Here is a 16,112-nt window from a genome sequence, read left to right as displayed (position 1 = left end):
AATTATTTTGTTTTTTCTCTTCTAATTTAGTCCACCGACCTCTCCACCACCATCAGCAGGGACCAATGTAAAGAAAGAGGTGAGATTTACTGAAATTTTACAGTTTATTCAGAATTTATTTTAGGCTGTTATCCCAGAGTGCGCTCTACCTGTGTAATACACTGAAAATGTTTTATTGTCTCTGTTTTAACGTGTCTCTTTTCATATGTTTTGTTTGTTTCCACAGAATTAACGTAACAGAGGTTCAGGCCACGTCATATTACCGCTCCATGTGCTGATGGGAGTCACCGCAGAAGAACTCGGTCGCTGTTGACCTTATCGGACAGACTGAGGAAACGGCTCTCCATAGAAGTGAATGGATGTTTTTGATTCTATTTGATTTTTTGTTTTGTTTTTTTCATTAATGGTAAGAATGGTGTTGTAAGGCAACACAGTAGAAAAACTGACTTTTGAATGAGCTTGCAAAATAATCTGGGTCATTATTCCAAAGTTAGGATGGAGTAACATACAGTTTTCCCCTTGTTTCACACCAATTGACAATTTTGTCTTACAAAATGTAGTTATTTTAGAGTGTTAAAAGTTTGAATGACCAATAACTAACTGGTTATAACAGTGTACTACTTGTCTGCACTCTTGATGATTGTTTTTAGTGTTGTAAAACAGATCTCCCAAAGAAGACTAATTGGTTAAAATGGACTAAATCAGTTTAATCATTATTAATTTGAAAATGAGAAGTATTAGTCTTCGTATTAACTTGCAGATTTTATTAAATGAACAATGCTGTGTCCTGTTAAGGGACTGTATCAAGCAAAATCATTTTAAGGCTACGTCAAAAATTATGTTTAGATCCAAATTTTATTCCTGTATGTCAGCTGAGACATAACATGTCAGTCAAATATAATAAGTCACTTTTGAAGAGGCATTACAAAAAGTATTTTGCTATAAAGTGTATTCCAGTGTAGTTTAAATTTACATAAAAGTTTGTGTAAGTATAATAGGGAATTATTAAAATGGTTCTCTAGTGTACATTCCTATCCTCCTGACCTTGGTACGTCAGGTTGTACAGGAGAGTCCTCAAAGTTTACCTGAATTTGTTGCACCCAGTTGTAGGGATTAAAAACAAACTGATTGTTACAATATGTGAAAATAACACTCCAGTGTTTTGTCTTGTTTTTTTTTGTTTCTTTGTTCTTAAAATGGTCATTATGTTAATTTTACCTGTTGTTTCTTTGATAACCAACTTGAAAATTCTGGTTGTTGTCTGGTTTGATTTGTTTTCAAAAAGAAAAATAAACATGAAGAGTTGTTAACATGAGTCATGAATATTCTTAATAAGGAGCTGTGTATTAACATTCACTTTTGTGTTACTGAATTGTGCTTCAGTCCTCTCCTCAGTCAATATGCTGAAATCACTCAAATTACCTGTATTACACATTTGCACTTAATTAAGAAAAGGCTAACAGTTTTCTTAAAAGATTTATCACTCCTTCCTGTGATGTAAACAGGTCTGCAGTAAACTGTAACTTAGTGCCAGATGCATTTACACCAGTGCAAGCTTACTTGTGAAACGGACAACTCGTGCAAAAGATGCTAAAATTGGGCAATACTTCTTGTTCAGTAAGAATTCAAACTGTTGCACTGTATTTCAAAAGTCTGGAATCACCTGCCACAAAAAAAGAGAACAAAGCGGTGCAGAATGGTTTAACAAGACTCATGATATCACTGAGCAACAGTTAAATAAAGTAGAATAGAAGAATAGAATAGAAGAAATCAGTCATTAGTAAAAGAAATTGGCAGTTTAGTATCGTATTCTGTGCAGAATTAACAGGTGTGCTATAGCAATTTGGAAATACCAGTTGAAGATACGGTGGGCTGATGAATTATAGTTTAAATCTTGTCAGCCCGACAGTGGAGTAGACTGCTGAAGGTGCAATGAAGAACAGATTTATGAAATATTTAGAGGCCAATTGCACCATGGTGGTTTGACATTGATCTTGGGTCAGTTACAGTTTTCTGGACTGGAAAACTAATTAACATGCTCACAATGACGTTGAGGATGTTGCTTATGCCAAGCAGTTAAATCTTATCTTAGTGTGTTAGCATGCTACCATTTGCTAATATTTAAGAAAGGGATAAAGTACAGTGAGTGAGTCATTATTGTGAAATAACCCTAACAGGTGATGCAGGACTGGGGTCTTGAATCACCCTGAAGGGATTTATTTCGCAATATTGGCCCGCTCACCATATATCACCCTACTATTGATTAAAAAATTATTTCATTGCTTCTGCTCAGTCCTCAATAATCTATGATTAGGACTGCATCCTTAGCAACAGGCTATCAGAAGTAACAGACCACAGAATGGCTTTATTACCCTTTTTTCCCAAACTGGGGTAAATGAAGTGATGTAGGAGGTATGCGGAAATAATGCGATTTGCAAAAAACAGGCACAGACTGTGTGGGAAACAATGTAAGGCTCTGACTCTCAAATTCAGCCAAACGTTTGAACAGTTGAGTTATATGTGTCTTCTCAAGCACATGAACCTGTGTTGAGTATTTCACACTTTTCAGATGTATGGGAATGTAAAAAGTTTGAAACACTGCTGTTACTGACCAGTCGGAGTCAAGCATCAAACAATGCTGTGACTATAATGCATTGATATATTGAGTCATAGATGGCGCCAAATGGAGAGTCAGGGGATCAGCAGATATCACCACTTCACCAGAAGCCAAATGTCTTTATCCTGTGTGCACCATCGTTAATTACAATCTACTCAATAGTTGTTGAGATGTTTCAGTGTGGAACAAAGCGACAGACCCACCAACAAACCAACACTGACGTCTGTAAAGCTGCTAGCATGACTAATAGCAGTAAATTAAAAAGTTATAAAAATATGTTGTGTGTGTCTCCCTCCTGTCCAGTCCATTCCCTGTGCAGCTCAGTACTCAAACAAGCCTCAAAAAGCCAACCAAATCAAGTGGCTCTGTGGTCATAGTCATAGTCATCTTTTCTGAAACTCAATCATACTGCCATGCTCATTCAATCATGTGTCTCCATGAGGTTTGGCCTTTCTTTTTTTTTTTTTTTTTCAGTCTTTCGTACATTCAGATGATAGGACAGTTGAGGATATGACAGGAAATAGAAAGAGAGTCAGAAATGGCACGCAGCAAAGGGCTACAGGCAGGCAGTTGAGCCCACAGCCACTGCGGGGGATTCACAGCCTTCATACACACTCTGTTAACTGAGGAACCCATCCAGCCCCAACAGGATATTCTACAAGATAACTGGGTAAGTTACAATGAAAAAAACTATTATCAGTGGGACTTTGTACAGTATTTATTTTGCAGTCTACTTCTCCCACCACATTCCAGCCTTCACTGCCAGTCGAAACCTTGCCTCCTCTCTGCTGCTTTTTTCATTCTGCTTTTTTTAATTTACCGACTTTCACTGTGATTACTAACAACTACTGTACCAGGTGGCCTCAGCAGTGGATCTGGTTGGTCCACATCAGAGACCTGTGGAAATTCCCTCGCCAGTTTTGTGCCACTTCATATGACCTTGTGCTTCAGTTAATTTATACAGTGTTCAGCCATGTGCAAAACTCTCAAATAGGGAGCACACACACAAGAACAAAATAATGTGTGTTCTCACTGAAGCGAACACACGCTTTACTGTCTAACCTGACTTAAATGTATTCACCTACTACTTTATTTTGGGCATGTACCCCCTGAGTATCAATTACATTTCCATGTTTTACCTAACAGCATCATGCTTGCCATCTATCTATGGTGCAGTTCTCTACACAACTACAAATATTTTGAACATATTGTCCGTTCAATGTTTGATTTTCTTACCCAGCTCTCTTACCTAGCTTTCATGCAGTGTATCCAATTAAAATGACAAGTTAGGAGAAATGTGTAATATATTTATTGTAGTAAATCATAAAATGATCATGATATATCATCACACATTAAGGAAAGTCGAAATATCGCCATCTCTGACAACAACACTACAGCCAGCATGTTCTTTTTTGAAATTTTCATTCCAGTGTGGAACATCTGTTTCATGTTTATTCACTTTATATAGAGTTTAAATGACACGTCGCTGAACTCCCACTCCTGAGTGTGCATCTTCAGAGCAGTGGGCTTTTGTTTTCAGGATAACAGGCTTAACTTTACAATGACAGACACTTGACAGAGTTACAAACAACTGATCAACTTACAGTTCAAAACTCGCTGTCACTAGTCATTGTTCAAGTGTGATGTTGCGCTCATCTTGAACTTGTTTAGGTTCAGTGTCCCCGTAACTGGCTGGCGATCTGGCTTTAATTCTGAAGAAGATGGGGCAGGGAGATACAACTCACTTCAACCATTGATCATATATTAAAAAGAGATTTAACCTAGTCAATATACCGCCTACGGCTCTAACTTGCTGTTTGGACAGCATTACTAAATGGAGTCTCCTTTAAACCTCAGCATGACTCAAATTTGAGTTGTTTCTAACAGAGGTGACATTAACAGAGGTGGTGTACACACATTATTTACTCAAGCGGAAGCACAGATACTTTCTTATTATGGTAAGGGTGAGTCTACCTCCTTTACTGTATCATTGTGTTACATTTTCGTCTTGTTACATCTGCTGTTCCTGATGTACGCTCATGGACACACCAAGGAATAATGTTTTATATGTGTTGTTGTCCCATCCATTTGGGTTGAAATCAGCCTTGATGTTGGGAAGACAGCGCACAGTGAAGCAAAATAAAAAATAATCAATAATTCCACTCAAATGCATTAAAAATGAAACAACAAGCCTGTTTTTAAAATGTCAGGAGTAGAAAGTACAGATATTTGTACTGTGCCATCATTACAACATTCTGTCCAAATATAATGTTTTAAGTTATGAAAGTCTCTTGTGTTTTCAGACGGTTGATTGATGTTTAAAGAAGCTTCAGCTTTTAGCAATTGTGAAAGTTAAAATCAGTACTGCAGTCGAACGAGTTGGAGTTATACATGCCATATTAAATAGGTTGAAATCTTATTTAATATATGATCTATAGTTGAAGTGAGTTGTTTGCCCCTGCCCCCTCCTCCCCAGACTCCTCGGGCTGGTCGCAGGAACACTGCAGGAGTGCAAGTGCAAGACATGTGAACCTTGTGAATTGACAATAACAAATAAGGATGAGTCCTCCACTCTAAGTCCATTGCTACAAAGAGAGCAGAGAACAACAGGCCAAAGACAGAGTTTTCACCTAACGTGAACCTGTGCTGCAGAAGAACTACCGTGGCAGGCGTGGGTGGGTCCCTGCCACTGTTATTGCCCAAACTGGACCAGTGTCCTATACAGTTCAATCTGCTGACCGTGTCTGGAGGAGGCACATGGACCAATTCCTCCATACTCCACCTGTGTCTGTGGAGCTGTCTGTGGGAGAGTCATCAGATACACACATGCCAGTGCACCTCTCTGCACAAGTGCAGAACTCAGCCACATCAGAGGCCGAAGTTTCAGCTGCAGATGTCCCTGCAAAAGTAACAGAGACACCTCCCTGTACACCAGCACCTGTAACATGTTCACCATGGAAGGACACTAATGTTCCTTCAGATTGCAGATATCCTGCGAGAGAGTGGTGGCCTCCTGCCCACCTGAACTTATAGACTGTACTGATCCATGTCAGGGAATTCTTCATAGTGTGTTATTGTTGCTCTAAAAAAGAAACAGAATAAAATGGACACTATAGAGAAAGAAAAGTTGTTGTAAAAGAGAAGTTAAGCTTGACATAAGAAGATATTATGTATTTTGGGCGTGCACAACCTTCATAGGAGGAACACAAAAGGGAGTATGCTAGCTGCGTTATTATTGTTGCTATGCCACTACAAGCCTCTGCTGCAGTTGCAGAAAAAAAGAGTTAACACCATAGTCCGAGTCATTTCTGTCATATAAGTCACAGTAACAGTTAAGACCTAACGGTCTGGTGTACATGTAAACAAATGTTTTTGCTAATTGTTCTGTGTGTACCTGCCCAGGGACTGCATGGAAAATAGCTGGTAGTTAAATATGACATAAATCATCTCTTCTTACTTGAGATTAATGTTTATATAATAATAATAAAATGCAGACAGTAAAAGCAAACATTGTTAAAAACAAATACTGTGTACTTCATATACTTTGTCAATTATACAATTGAACTTTAAAAAAAACAACCTTATGCCATCCTCAGAGTCAGAATTTTTTTAATTGCCTTTAAAAGATGGTGCAGCTTTACACATTTGAAAAACACACATATTGAAAAACACACATCACAGAAGGTATAAATCATACAAGAGATGACTTTAAAAGTCAAGTGTTCGGACACCAAAACAGACATCAAACCAATCAATATATACAGTTACCAGAGCATGTACAAAGAACCAAGCTAATATGCGGTACACTGGGCACATACCAGTTATCATCCATTGACAGAATACAAACACTGTAGCCTACTGTGACGAAATCATATCAGTATTAAAAATGTGTTGTGTTGAGGTGTGTGATCAACTAGCACTGGTAGTGCTGTCCTGTGTACTACATAACAAAGCTAAAACAGCATAAAAAATCTACAACATTATTTAGAACCAACATTAATTTCAAGGATAAAGAGTAAAATGTTAACTGTAACCACAGTCTTACAATATAGTGCATTCAGGAATTGTAAAGGCTCGATAAATATCTGTATCTGAATTTTTGCATAATATTACATCACTGAAAGGCAAAGTTCATTTTTTTGAAGTTGGGTTGTGTGAGGTACTTATCAGTCAGTGTTTTACCTACAGTAGATAGCAGTCAGTACACCCCCAGTATGGAGAAGAGGAGAGGAGTACTAGCATGGAAGCTAAGCAATGTACTGCTGATGTCAGGGTCAGCAGCAAAACATGTTAGCTACCTAAAAAAAGAAAACCTAAACAAATCTGTATCAGTTTAAGCACACACTAAATGTGAAATATTTTCACTGCTTTACCTTGCTATCAAAGAGGCTTTTTCCACAAGAAACCAGTGTTATATAAACCAAATATTGCTCTCTACAAACCAACCAGACTCCACTGGCAAAAACAGTAATTTTACCTCATAGAACACATGTACAATAAACTAACCAATCAAGGCAACGGTAGACCAGCAACTCTCATGTTCTGGGAGGTTAAATGACTGTTTTTGCCAAAGGAGTCTGGTTGGTTTGGAAAGAGCCATTTTTGGCTTATATAACAACAGTTTATCACTGGAAAAGGCTGTCTGACAGCAAAGTAAAGTGGTAAAAATATTCTAAATATAGAGTACATTTAAACTAATACTGGATTTTTTCTTGCGGACCTTTTTTTAGGTGGCTAAAATACCTTTTGTTGCTGACCCTGTCTAAAGCAGTATTGTTTAGCTTCTCTGCTGGAAGTCCTGGTGAACTTCAAACTGGGGTGTGCCAGAAACCATCTAATGTAGGTAATACTGAGGTTAAGTACCTCATCCAACCCTACTTAAAAAAAATCCAACCCTTTAAAGCACTAAGTGCTTAGTTTGTAAAATGCTGATACCCCAAATCTTTTTACTATTTTTGCACATGCAAATACATATCATGTGGATACTACACTTCTGTGTAGTTTCAACTTTACATTGAACTGTTGCTTTTTCAAATGTGAGCAGACAAATTTATTCAAGAGTGAGGGCTATAAATAGCTGTTATAGTCTCATGGATCGCCTGTGTTTCCCCCTGGATTCCCTCTTGTCCCCGATTTCTTTTCATATAGCAAATATTGTATCAAAAGACAAGGTAAAGACATGAAGACAGTCATTTATGAAGAAGAAGTAAAGTACTCTAAATGCTCCAATGAAGTTTATCCATGAGTTACAAGTAGGGCTGGGCAATATATCGATATAAAATCAATTATTATGCTATGAGACTAGATATCATCTTACATGGATATTGATATATTTATATATTTATTTATATATTTGCCCTTGAAAATTTATTTATAGCCACATTATTGATGATTAGTTGTCAAAAATCTCATTGTATTAATATTTTGTGAAAACACCAATAGCCATCCCTATATATATTAATAATATATATATCTATATAATATATATATATAGCCTTAATATTACTATTGTTGCAATGTTAATATTAAGGTATTTGGTCAAAAATATTGTGGTATTTTGTCCATATGGCCCAGCCCTACTTATATACATACAAATCAGTTACAAGAACATGTGAACCAGATTGTCAGTGGTGAACGTATCACTGTACACTGTACAACAAAATGTTATCATGCCTCCTGACGGATGTCCCATGCATCACACAATGATGACATTTTCAGTCAGTATACACTAAACAGATACTTGGAGGAATACATGGACATCCATGCACTGCTTTCTGTAAAGCTAAAAATTACAAACAGTTGCAAAATGCATACAGGTATACAAACACGTGATGCATGCATCTACAAGCTTTTAAAGGAAAGGTGGATATGTTAAAAAGTGTTGAATTTACAGTTATAAAACACTGAAAATTATTAAATTATCCAGAATATGACACAGAAGTTAATTTGACATTTTGTTTTTGTTGGATTGTGATAAACATGTTGATCTGCTATAATTCAAGTTCATTTGCTAAAAGATGTCAGTCTTAATTTACACTCTGCATCATGTAGACCAGGTTGTGTATACAAGGGCTTTATGTTTCAGGGCCTTGATTTTTATTTTTCAAATCACACAAAACTGATAATTGTATTCATCTCAGTTAATTAATACTTTTCATCAGTTTCACTCAAGTATCTCTGATTGGTTATCTTCAAGGCATTCCACAGATTTTTTCTTGGTTTTCATCTCTGAGGTTTGGCAGGATGCGTCAAGGACTATAAAAATCTACATCTGAAGCCCTTCCAGTTTCAATTTGGCTCTAAGTTTCTGTTTTTTGTTCTGTTGGAACATCACTGCCCTAATTTAAGATCTCTGGCACTTAGAATCAAGTTCTTGTTCAGTTTTTGTCTGTATTTGGTGCCATGCTTTCTTCCTTGTGGCCCTGCTGCTGCAACCTGTCGCTCACAGCATGACAGTATCAGAGCAGAGAGGGTGGTGGATGAGTGTGTATGAGTGTGTAGCTACTCTTGCACTTAGTGCTGTGCATTATAACTGAAGACTTGGTTGTTGTTTTATCAGTAAATTATTTGCTTCTGGTTTGTAATTTGTCACATTCTTTTGTTTTGCCTTTACATGCTTTATAGTAAATGCAAAAACAAAGTTTGCAAACTGTTCTCATCCCAGATCGTCAAACTCCAACACTACTTTGTTACGCCCTTTGGCATCTCACACAGATGTGCAAGGTGTCCTTTGGTGTCTGTATGAGATGTTTCTGCCAGAATATCCTTTTAAAACCTGATGAATGTATATGATGTGTTTTATTTTCTTGAAAAAAAGTTTAAACATCACAACAATTGATAACACACAATTATTAAGTTTTTTTCATGTCAAGTTAACCTGTCATAATAACACAATTAATTGGAAAAAACTGAATTCATCATTGAATTATTTGTTCAAAGTTGGTTCAACCACTCCCTTTTTTCAGTGCACCAGCTCCAGCCTCCTGGGTTCAATCCATTCATCCACCCTACCTCTTCCATACTTTCTCACTCTTTATATCATAACACCTGATGCGGATGGGTCAACACTGAAGTGACCTGAAAGCCTGGTGTGTCTACAAATACGACAGCCTGGGAAATGGCGTGATATTTCTGTGTGCAATTTCTTACAACTTTCATTATGAATTTAAATGTATTTTTAAACATTTCTAAACACTGGTGGAAAATATATTTGGTAAGACTATAATTTACTTTTAATGGCCAATTGAAGTTGCCTTTGTATTGGATTATAAAGATACTAATATTCAATAATCAATAACTTTGATGTTGTGGGGGGTAGAAATAAAGTATTAAAACTTCTCTACAAACTGTACAATTTTCCCCAACTTCAACTTCAAACTGGGTTCCAGAGACCAAAAAGGAAGAAATAGGGTTGTCCATTGTAATTTATAGCAATTTACAGGGAAAAAAATTCTCAGAGGACATTACTAAAGGCAAAATCTTCTCAAATCAGAGTCCTGTGATCTAATGTGCATCTACTGTGGGGGTCCTTGACGTGAAAAAGTTTGTTAACACCTGCACTGCATATTTATAGGTTAGTGTAAAATTACTAATACCAAGAGAAAAGGTATGAGAGAAGGTATGCAGAGCTGTAAGCATGCAGTATGTTCTGGAGACGTCAATGAATTATTTAACAGTATATAAATATGATTGTTTCTGTTTGTGACCGTCTCCTAGCTTAAGTTTTTCATTATGCTAAACTTTATAAGGATGATACTCCTGATCATGTGTGGCATTTGATTTCAGAAATAATGACGAGGTGAAATATTCTGTATGCTTAAAATACTCAGTGTGAGGTTTTGGTTGTATGGTTGCTACCAGACACGACTCTGTCCTACAACCTTACATGATCTGTCATTTCAACTGCTGTCATTCCCAAAGACAAGGTAAAGAAGAATTTGACTTTATTGTGAATTTAATTGTCAATCATTCTGATTAGAAGTGAATACTGGATGAACACAGTCTGGCATATACATTTTACACTATAAGACAACTGAATAGTGAAAAAGAGGAATACTCCAGTCTCCATCTATCGCTGTCAGAACTACTGCAGTTGAATGTGCCACTCAAAGAGACAGGAAACACAACCGGGAGAGAACAATTATGTGATAAATTATTACCTAGTCGAATTTCCATATCAAAAACGAGCACTCTAATCGATTTCACTATTTAGTTTCACTTTCTGCAGCACTAAAACTACTGCACATTCACACAGCAGGAATATCTCTAAAACATCTACTGTTTGAGGTTCACTGTACACAAAGTATAATGCAGTTCATCACGTTTATGTTTCTCAGTTGGAATACACCTAGACTGATTGTCATTGTCAGTGGCATTTTTATGCAAAATAGTGGAACACTTTAAAGGGATAGTATAGTAGATAGTCAGATAGTATGTAATTTGAAGTGAGGCTGTATGTGGTACTTATCCATAGTCATTGTATTGCCTACAGTAGATGGTGGTCACCTCGCCCCCGAGCTTGGGGAAACAGCTGTATAACCAGCGTAGGAAGCTAAACATGTAGTGCTGTGGACAAGGTTGATAGCAAATTGTATTTTGGACACCTAAAAAATCAATATCAATTTAATTTATTTTCTTTCTTACTTGCTCTTATTTACCTTGCCATCAGACAGCCAAATATCTCTTTCTCCAAACCAACCAGACTCCACTGGAAAAATCAGTAATTTTACCTTGTAGAAAATGGGAGTTGCTGGTCTATAGCTGCCTTGATTGGTTAGTTTGTTTTTGTTCTTGTGTGAATTTGGCATTATGAAGAGTTACTTCAGATTCACAGAAGTCACACAATAACATATAACAAACAAATAGATCAAGGCAGCAGAAGAACATCAACTCCCAGGTTCTGCAAGGGTAAATTATTGATTTTGCCAATGGAGTCTTGGTTTGAAGAGAGAGATATTTGGCTTACATAATGGCAGTTTCCTGTTGTAAAAGGCTGTCTGACAGCAAGTTAAAGTGGTGGAAATTCTAAGTATGGCATACACATAAACTGGCATTTATTTTTAAGATGGGACTTCTTTTTTTAAGAGGCTAAAATACATTTTGCTGACGATCCTGTCCACAGAAGTACATTGCTTAGCTTCCTCCACCGGTACTCCTGCTGCATCGCCAATGTTGGGGCGTGTCAACTGCCATCTACTGTAGGTAATACACTGACTATGAATAAATACCTAATACACTCCAAATAATCCAAACCATCCCTATAATGTCACATCAGGATTTAAGTATTTTTCTCCTTTTGTTAGAAACCTTAATAAAAAAGTATGTTTAAAGTTAAATTCTGAGACTTTTTTAAAACAAATCTGAAATCTACAGTTCTAATTTTAAGGCACTTAAGCACTTAAATGCCTCCCACACTGTATTTACCACTCTTTATTTCACAAGCACAAACTTAGTAGCTGCACCTGAAGGCAGCACTTAGACAGATTTTGGTAAGGTTGATGGGAAATATGTATTTCTCTGTGATCCAATTCTCATCTTTGGGCTGTCTCTTCATGAACACCCTGTCAAGTATATGTATAATGAAGGTCACATGTGAAACTTGTGTTGTTAACCCTGCCACTTTAAGGTTGCTGTAATCAAGATTTACAGGCTTACTGCGCATGTAAAGTAGCATCTCTGCTCCAGCTGAAAACAAACTCTGCACTCAGAAATAGCAGAGCTGTCAACAGGTGATGCCTCGCAGCGCTACGGATAAAAGCTTTAATAGTTCTGAGCAAACTATCTCAATTATGGCTAAAAGGGAAAAAAAATTATTCCAGGACAAGGCTAAGAGCTATTAGAGTGAAGATGTAGGGAAACAGCGCCTTCGTTAAAGTTTATGGATGCAGTGAAGATGAGTCACTTTTTGATTTGAAAAGTCCCTCTACTCATGAAACAAGATTGGTTTGGCCAAACCTGCCAGGATCTTTGGTACATGTACTGAGATTATTTCTCCAATCATCTCTGGAAAGCTGACCTTTGTGGGGAGCGACTGAGCCTGGACAAAAAGGTCGAATGTAAACTGATGGAGCTTCTTTACCGTCTGAAACACAAGAGACACAAAAATGATTATTTGAATAAAATTTACTAGGAGTTGTTTTTCCAGTGACTAAGGAAAAAATGACTCATAAAAATATAAGGTACACCAAACTCTTCCTTAAAACAACATTGCCAGAAAAAGTGAATTTTGGAGAGCTCTGAATCAGAGCAAACTCGCCTGTTATACTTTTTTCTACCCTGATATTAGATTTTAAGGTTAGATTTTTAAGGTATCAGGTTTTGCTTGAATGCAGTAATTTTCCGTGGGCCATCAAAAAAAACACAGCATCCCCTGTGTTTTAATTGCATGCGTTGCCAAGAAATGTTTTAGACAAATTAGTAGAATTACAACCCTTGCTTCAGACTTTTTTCCCTGCTTGTCTCATTTGGTCAAATTCGCCCACATGTTCCGATGTCTTCAGCTTTCAAAAACTCTTACAGTTCAGCCACAACCATAATGTTCTCTCTGTTAGTAGAAGTAATACATGTGTACATGCAACATCAGTTAAAGGAGCAGTGTGTAGGATTTAGCTGAATTTAGTGGTGAGGTTACAGATTGCAACCAACTGAATACTGCTCACCTCACCCTCTTCTTCCATTTTTTAAATTTTCTTTGTAAAATCTCTTTTTATTGATGGGTTTTAAATAGAAACAGAAGAGGCAAGCAGAAAAAGAGTTACAGTTCATACAGACACTTACTGTAATCACCCCTTCCTTTTATGTGTAGTATGAAGGAACTACAAATCAAATTTTGTTGTACAACCCAATGTTGTGTAATGCTAAATTACCTCGATGCCTCAATATTCTGCCAGTAGATCTTACACACTGGACCTTTAACTTGAAATCATTAGAGGCAGTGAATCTCACCATCTGGAGAGAGTCCAGGAGTCGGGTCAGGTGGTAGAACCTCTGAGAACAATTGGCAGTCATTCGATAGTTAATGAGGCGGTCGAGTTCATTGATGTAGGTGAGACGCAATTCATCAAAGTACTTCTGACTCTTCAGACCCTCAACTGGAACTGTCGAAAACAGATTAAAAAAAAACAACAACTTTGTTCTACCCGCTCTGGGATTTATTAAGACCGTTTGTTGAGCTTTAGATGCTTGTTACGCAGGACGGTACTTACTAATGCTGAAGAGAAGCAAGGCCTTCATGCAGAGGAACTCCTCCTGAGTGATCTGCAGCAGCAGAAACTCCTGTGAAAGATGTCTCATCCGTATGCAGTGCTCATACATGGTGGAAATGTGCATCCGATGTCTGTGGACGTAAAAAGGTCAGGATGAGAAATGTGAAATAATGGAAATGTTCAAAGGACAAGAAGAAAAGGAGAAATTGCTTTAAACCTTGGGCATTTATTCTGAAATGAAGAGGAAAGAATGTCAGAGGTTAGATCCATATCTATTAATGGTGTAATGGGAACACTGACAGTAAATTAAGTTTATAACGATACCGATTTCTGCTGTGTGACCTTTGACACCTGTAGCAACATCTTGAAAAAACTAGAATCTCTTACTTTATAATTGACTTTAAAGTTCAGTTAATGTTTTAGTCATTTATATTCTAATATTGTAAGAGGTCATTGGATATTTGATGTTCAACAACACAGGAGAGGAGGAGTGGGAGAAAGTTTGTCATCTCTTCCAATATGACTCTGCTTTTATTATGAATCAGGAAAAGACCATTTGTAACATGCTGTGAAGATAAAGGTGAAATAAGGCATATTTAAGGGATTAGCTCAATACTGACATTTCACCAGTTGCAGTACAGAAAAGATCTCAAACTGAAATCAAAAGGGATATGAAATAAAGTTAACTAGAGGTGAATTTTCTCCATCTCTCTGAAAATGGATCCCGAGTCTCAGATATGTGGTTATATAAATGTATATTATACAGAGGACAGTGTATAATCCCCTTTCTGCATGAGCTCATAAACTATAGAAACTTTGGTGATACAAAAACTGACTTGTGAGGGTTACTTTAAAAATATATTCCAATACTTTTAAAAAATGCAGTCAGTAACCTTTCCAACTTTTTTAAAACCAGAAAGTGAGACATGGGAGCTGAGGGTATTGTAACATTTTAACAACTTATTAGTTGAGAGTCAACAATTCAACTATTTCTAAACAAAATTTATATGCCTTATGTTTGCCTTGAATTTTAAATTGCCGATGTTGGGCTGTTATTTTGGTTAGGGAGTGAAATAAAAAGCTGTGACCATCCCTCTGTCTGAAATATGTTTTTCTTTGACCCTCCCCAAGTGATTGGGAAGGCCCCCAAAGACTGGCTCTTGGAAGTTTTCGTACTGACACCAGAGCAGCAGCTAGATCTGTGCCTGGGTAGGGTTGGGCCTTATTTCTCTCATATTTCACTGCCTCACATCAGGTTTGGGCTGTATTATTTATTTATTTATTTATTTTTAATCAATCACATTCAGAACCTACATTTCTTCTTGTTAAATATAGTATTCCCTGAAATGTGACTGGTGTATTATCTGATGGTATTACTAATTATTGAGGCAGCAGATTCATTTCAATATTCATCAACACAATAATGAACAGAATATAAATTACACAGCAGCTTGACCTTTGCTGCAGCTACAATGACAAGTTTACTGCCTATGATCAATCACTCAACAGCCACATGGGAGTGCTATTTTACAAATCTGCATATTATAAACTAGCAAAATTAATTAAAACAAGTCATTTGGTACTTTTTAAGTCATTCTATTAACCTGAGTCAGATCCCATATTCTGTTCCCGTTCAGAGGCCGAGGGTATGTCTACAGTCAGTTTAATAAAGTCAGGGATCACTCAAAGTTACAATGCAAAACTCTAAAAAAGCTCTCCAATAATGTGAGTTTTCCGATGGATTCTTCAGGAAAATTTGTCGTCTTTCTTCAGTAGAGCTGCAGCCTGCCACAGCCAACTGTTGAATATTTGTATAACATATGTTGAGTAGACAGACTATCCAAATGTGTTACCCAAAGAAATTAGTTTTATTGTTATATTGTTAAATATTATGCAACATGAGGGGATGTGATAAAAGGGTTAAAAAGCAGCTCAACTTTGACAAAGTCTGCCGACAAGCACCTCTAAGGCTTAGGCCTACAAATGATAGAATAAATCATGAACAATAACACGATAACATCTTGTTTGATTAATCTGTAAATAAAAACACAGCTATAATGGGGTTGTAATGTGCAGGACTATTTCTGAGTCAGCAGTGTTTGTATCCACTCTTTATGCTAAACTGAGCTACCTGGCTGCTGCTGGCTGCACTCTTATATTAACTGCACAGATATGACAGTGGTATCAATCTTTTCATCTTTTCAAGAATAGTTCCCAAAATGTCAATCTTCTGTTTTAAGTCAGTTAAACAATAGCTAAAATGTTGCTATGACAACCTACATCTGCATGCA

At 36.9% G+C, this 16,112-nt stretch overlaps 2 protein-coding genes across 2 annotated transcripts in view; one reads left to right on the top strand and one right to left on the bottom strand.

Moving 5' to 3' along the window:
* Nucleotides 1–287, top strand: part of ophn1 (oligophrenin 1) — a 30,686-nt gene extending 30,399 nt beyond the window's left edge. The window contains exons 23-24 of the mRNA XM_084730924.1: nt 31–79; nt 227–287. Coding sequence (XP_084587050.1) covers nt 31–79; nt 227–232 — 55 coding nt within the window. The 3' untranslated portion in view covers nt 233–287. The remainder of the gene's footprint in view (nt 1–30; nt 80–226) is intronic.
* A 12,247-nt stretch (nt 288–12,534) lies between these two features.
* The window catches only part of LOC146318772 (progesterone receptor-like), a 31,047-nt gene continuing 27,469 nt past the window's right edge, over nt 12,535–16,112 (bottom strand). Inside the window, exons 6-8 of the mRNA XM_084730923.1 lie at nt 13,822–13,952; nt 13,562–13,713; nt 12,535–12,698 (exon numbers count right to left, since the gene is read on the bottom strand). Of these exons, the coding sequence (XP_084587049.1) occupies nt 12,540–12,698; nt 13,562–13,713; nt 13,822–13,952 (442 nt within the window). The 3' untranslated portion in view covers nt 12,535–12,539. The remainder of the gene's footprint in view (nt 12,699–13,561; nt 13,714–13,821; nt 13,953–16,112) is intronic.

Source organism: Lutjanus erythropterus, chromosome 11, assembly GCF_056507025.1.
Source record: "Lutjanus erythropterus isolate fLutEry1 chromosome 11, fLutEry1.hap2, whole genome shotgun sequence".
Lineage (NCBI taxonomy): Eukaryota > Metazoa > Chordata > Actinopteri > Lutjaniformes > Lutjanidae > Lutjanus > Lutjanus erythropterus.
The sequence above is the reverse complement of the archived record's forward strand: the minus strand, read 5'-3'. Positions and strand labels throughout refer to the sequence as shown.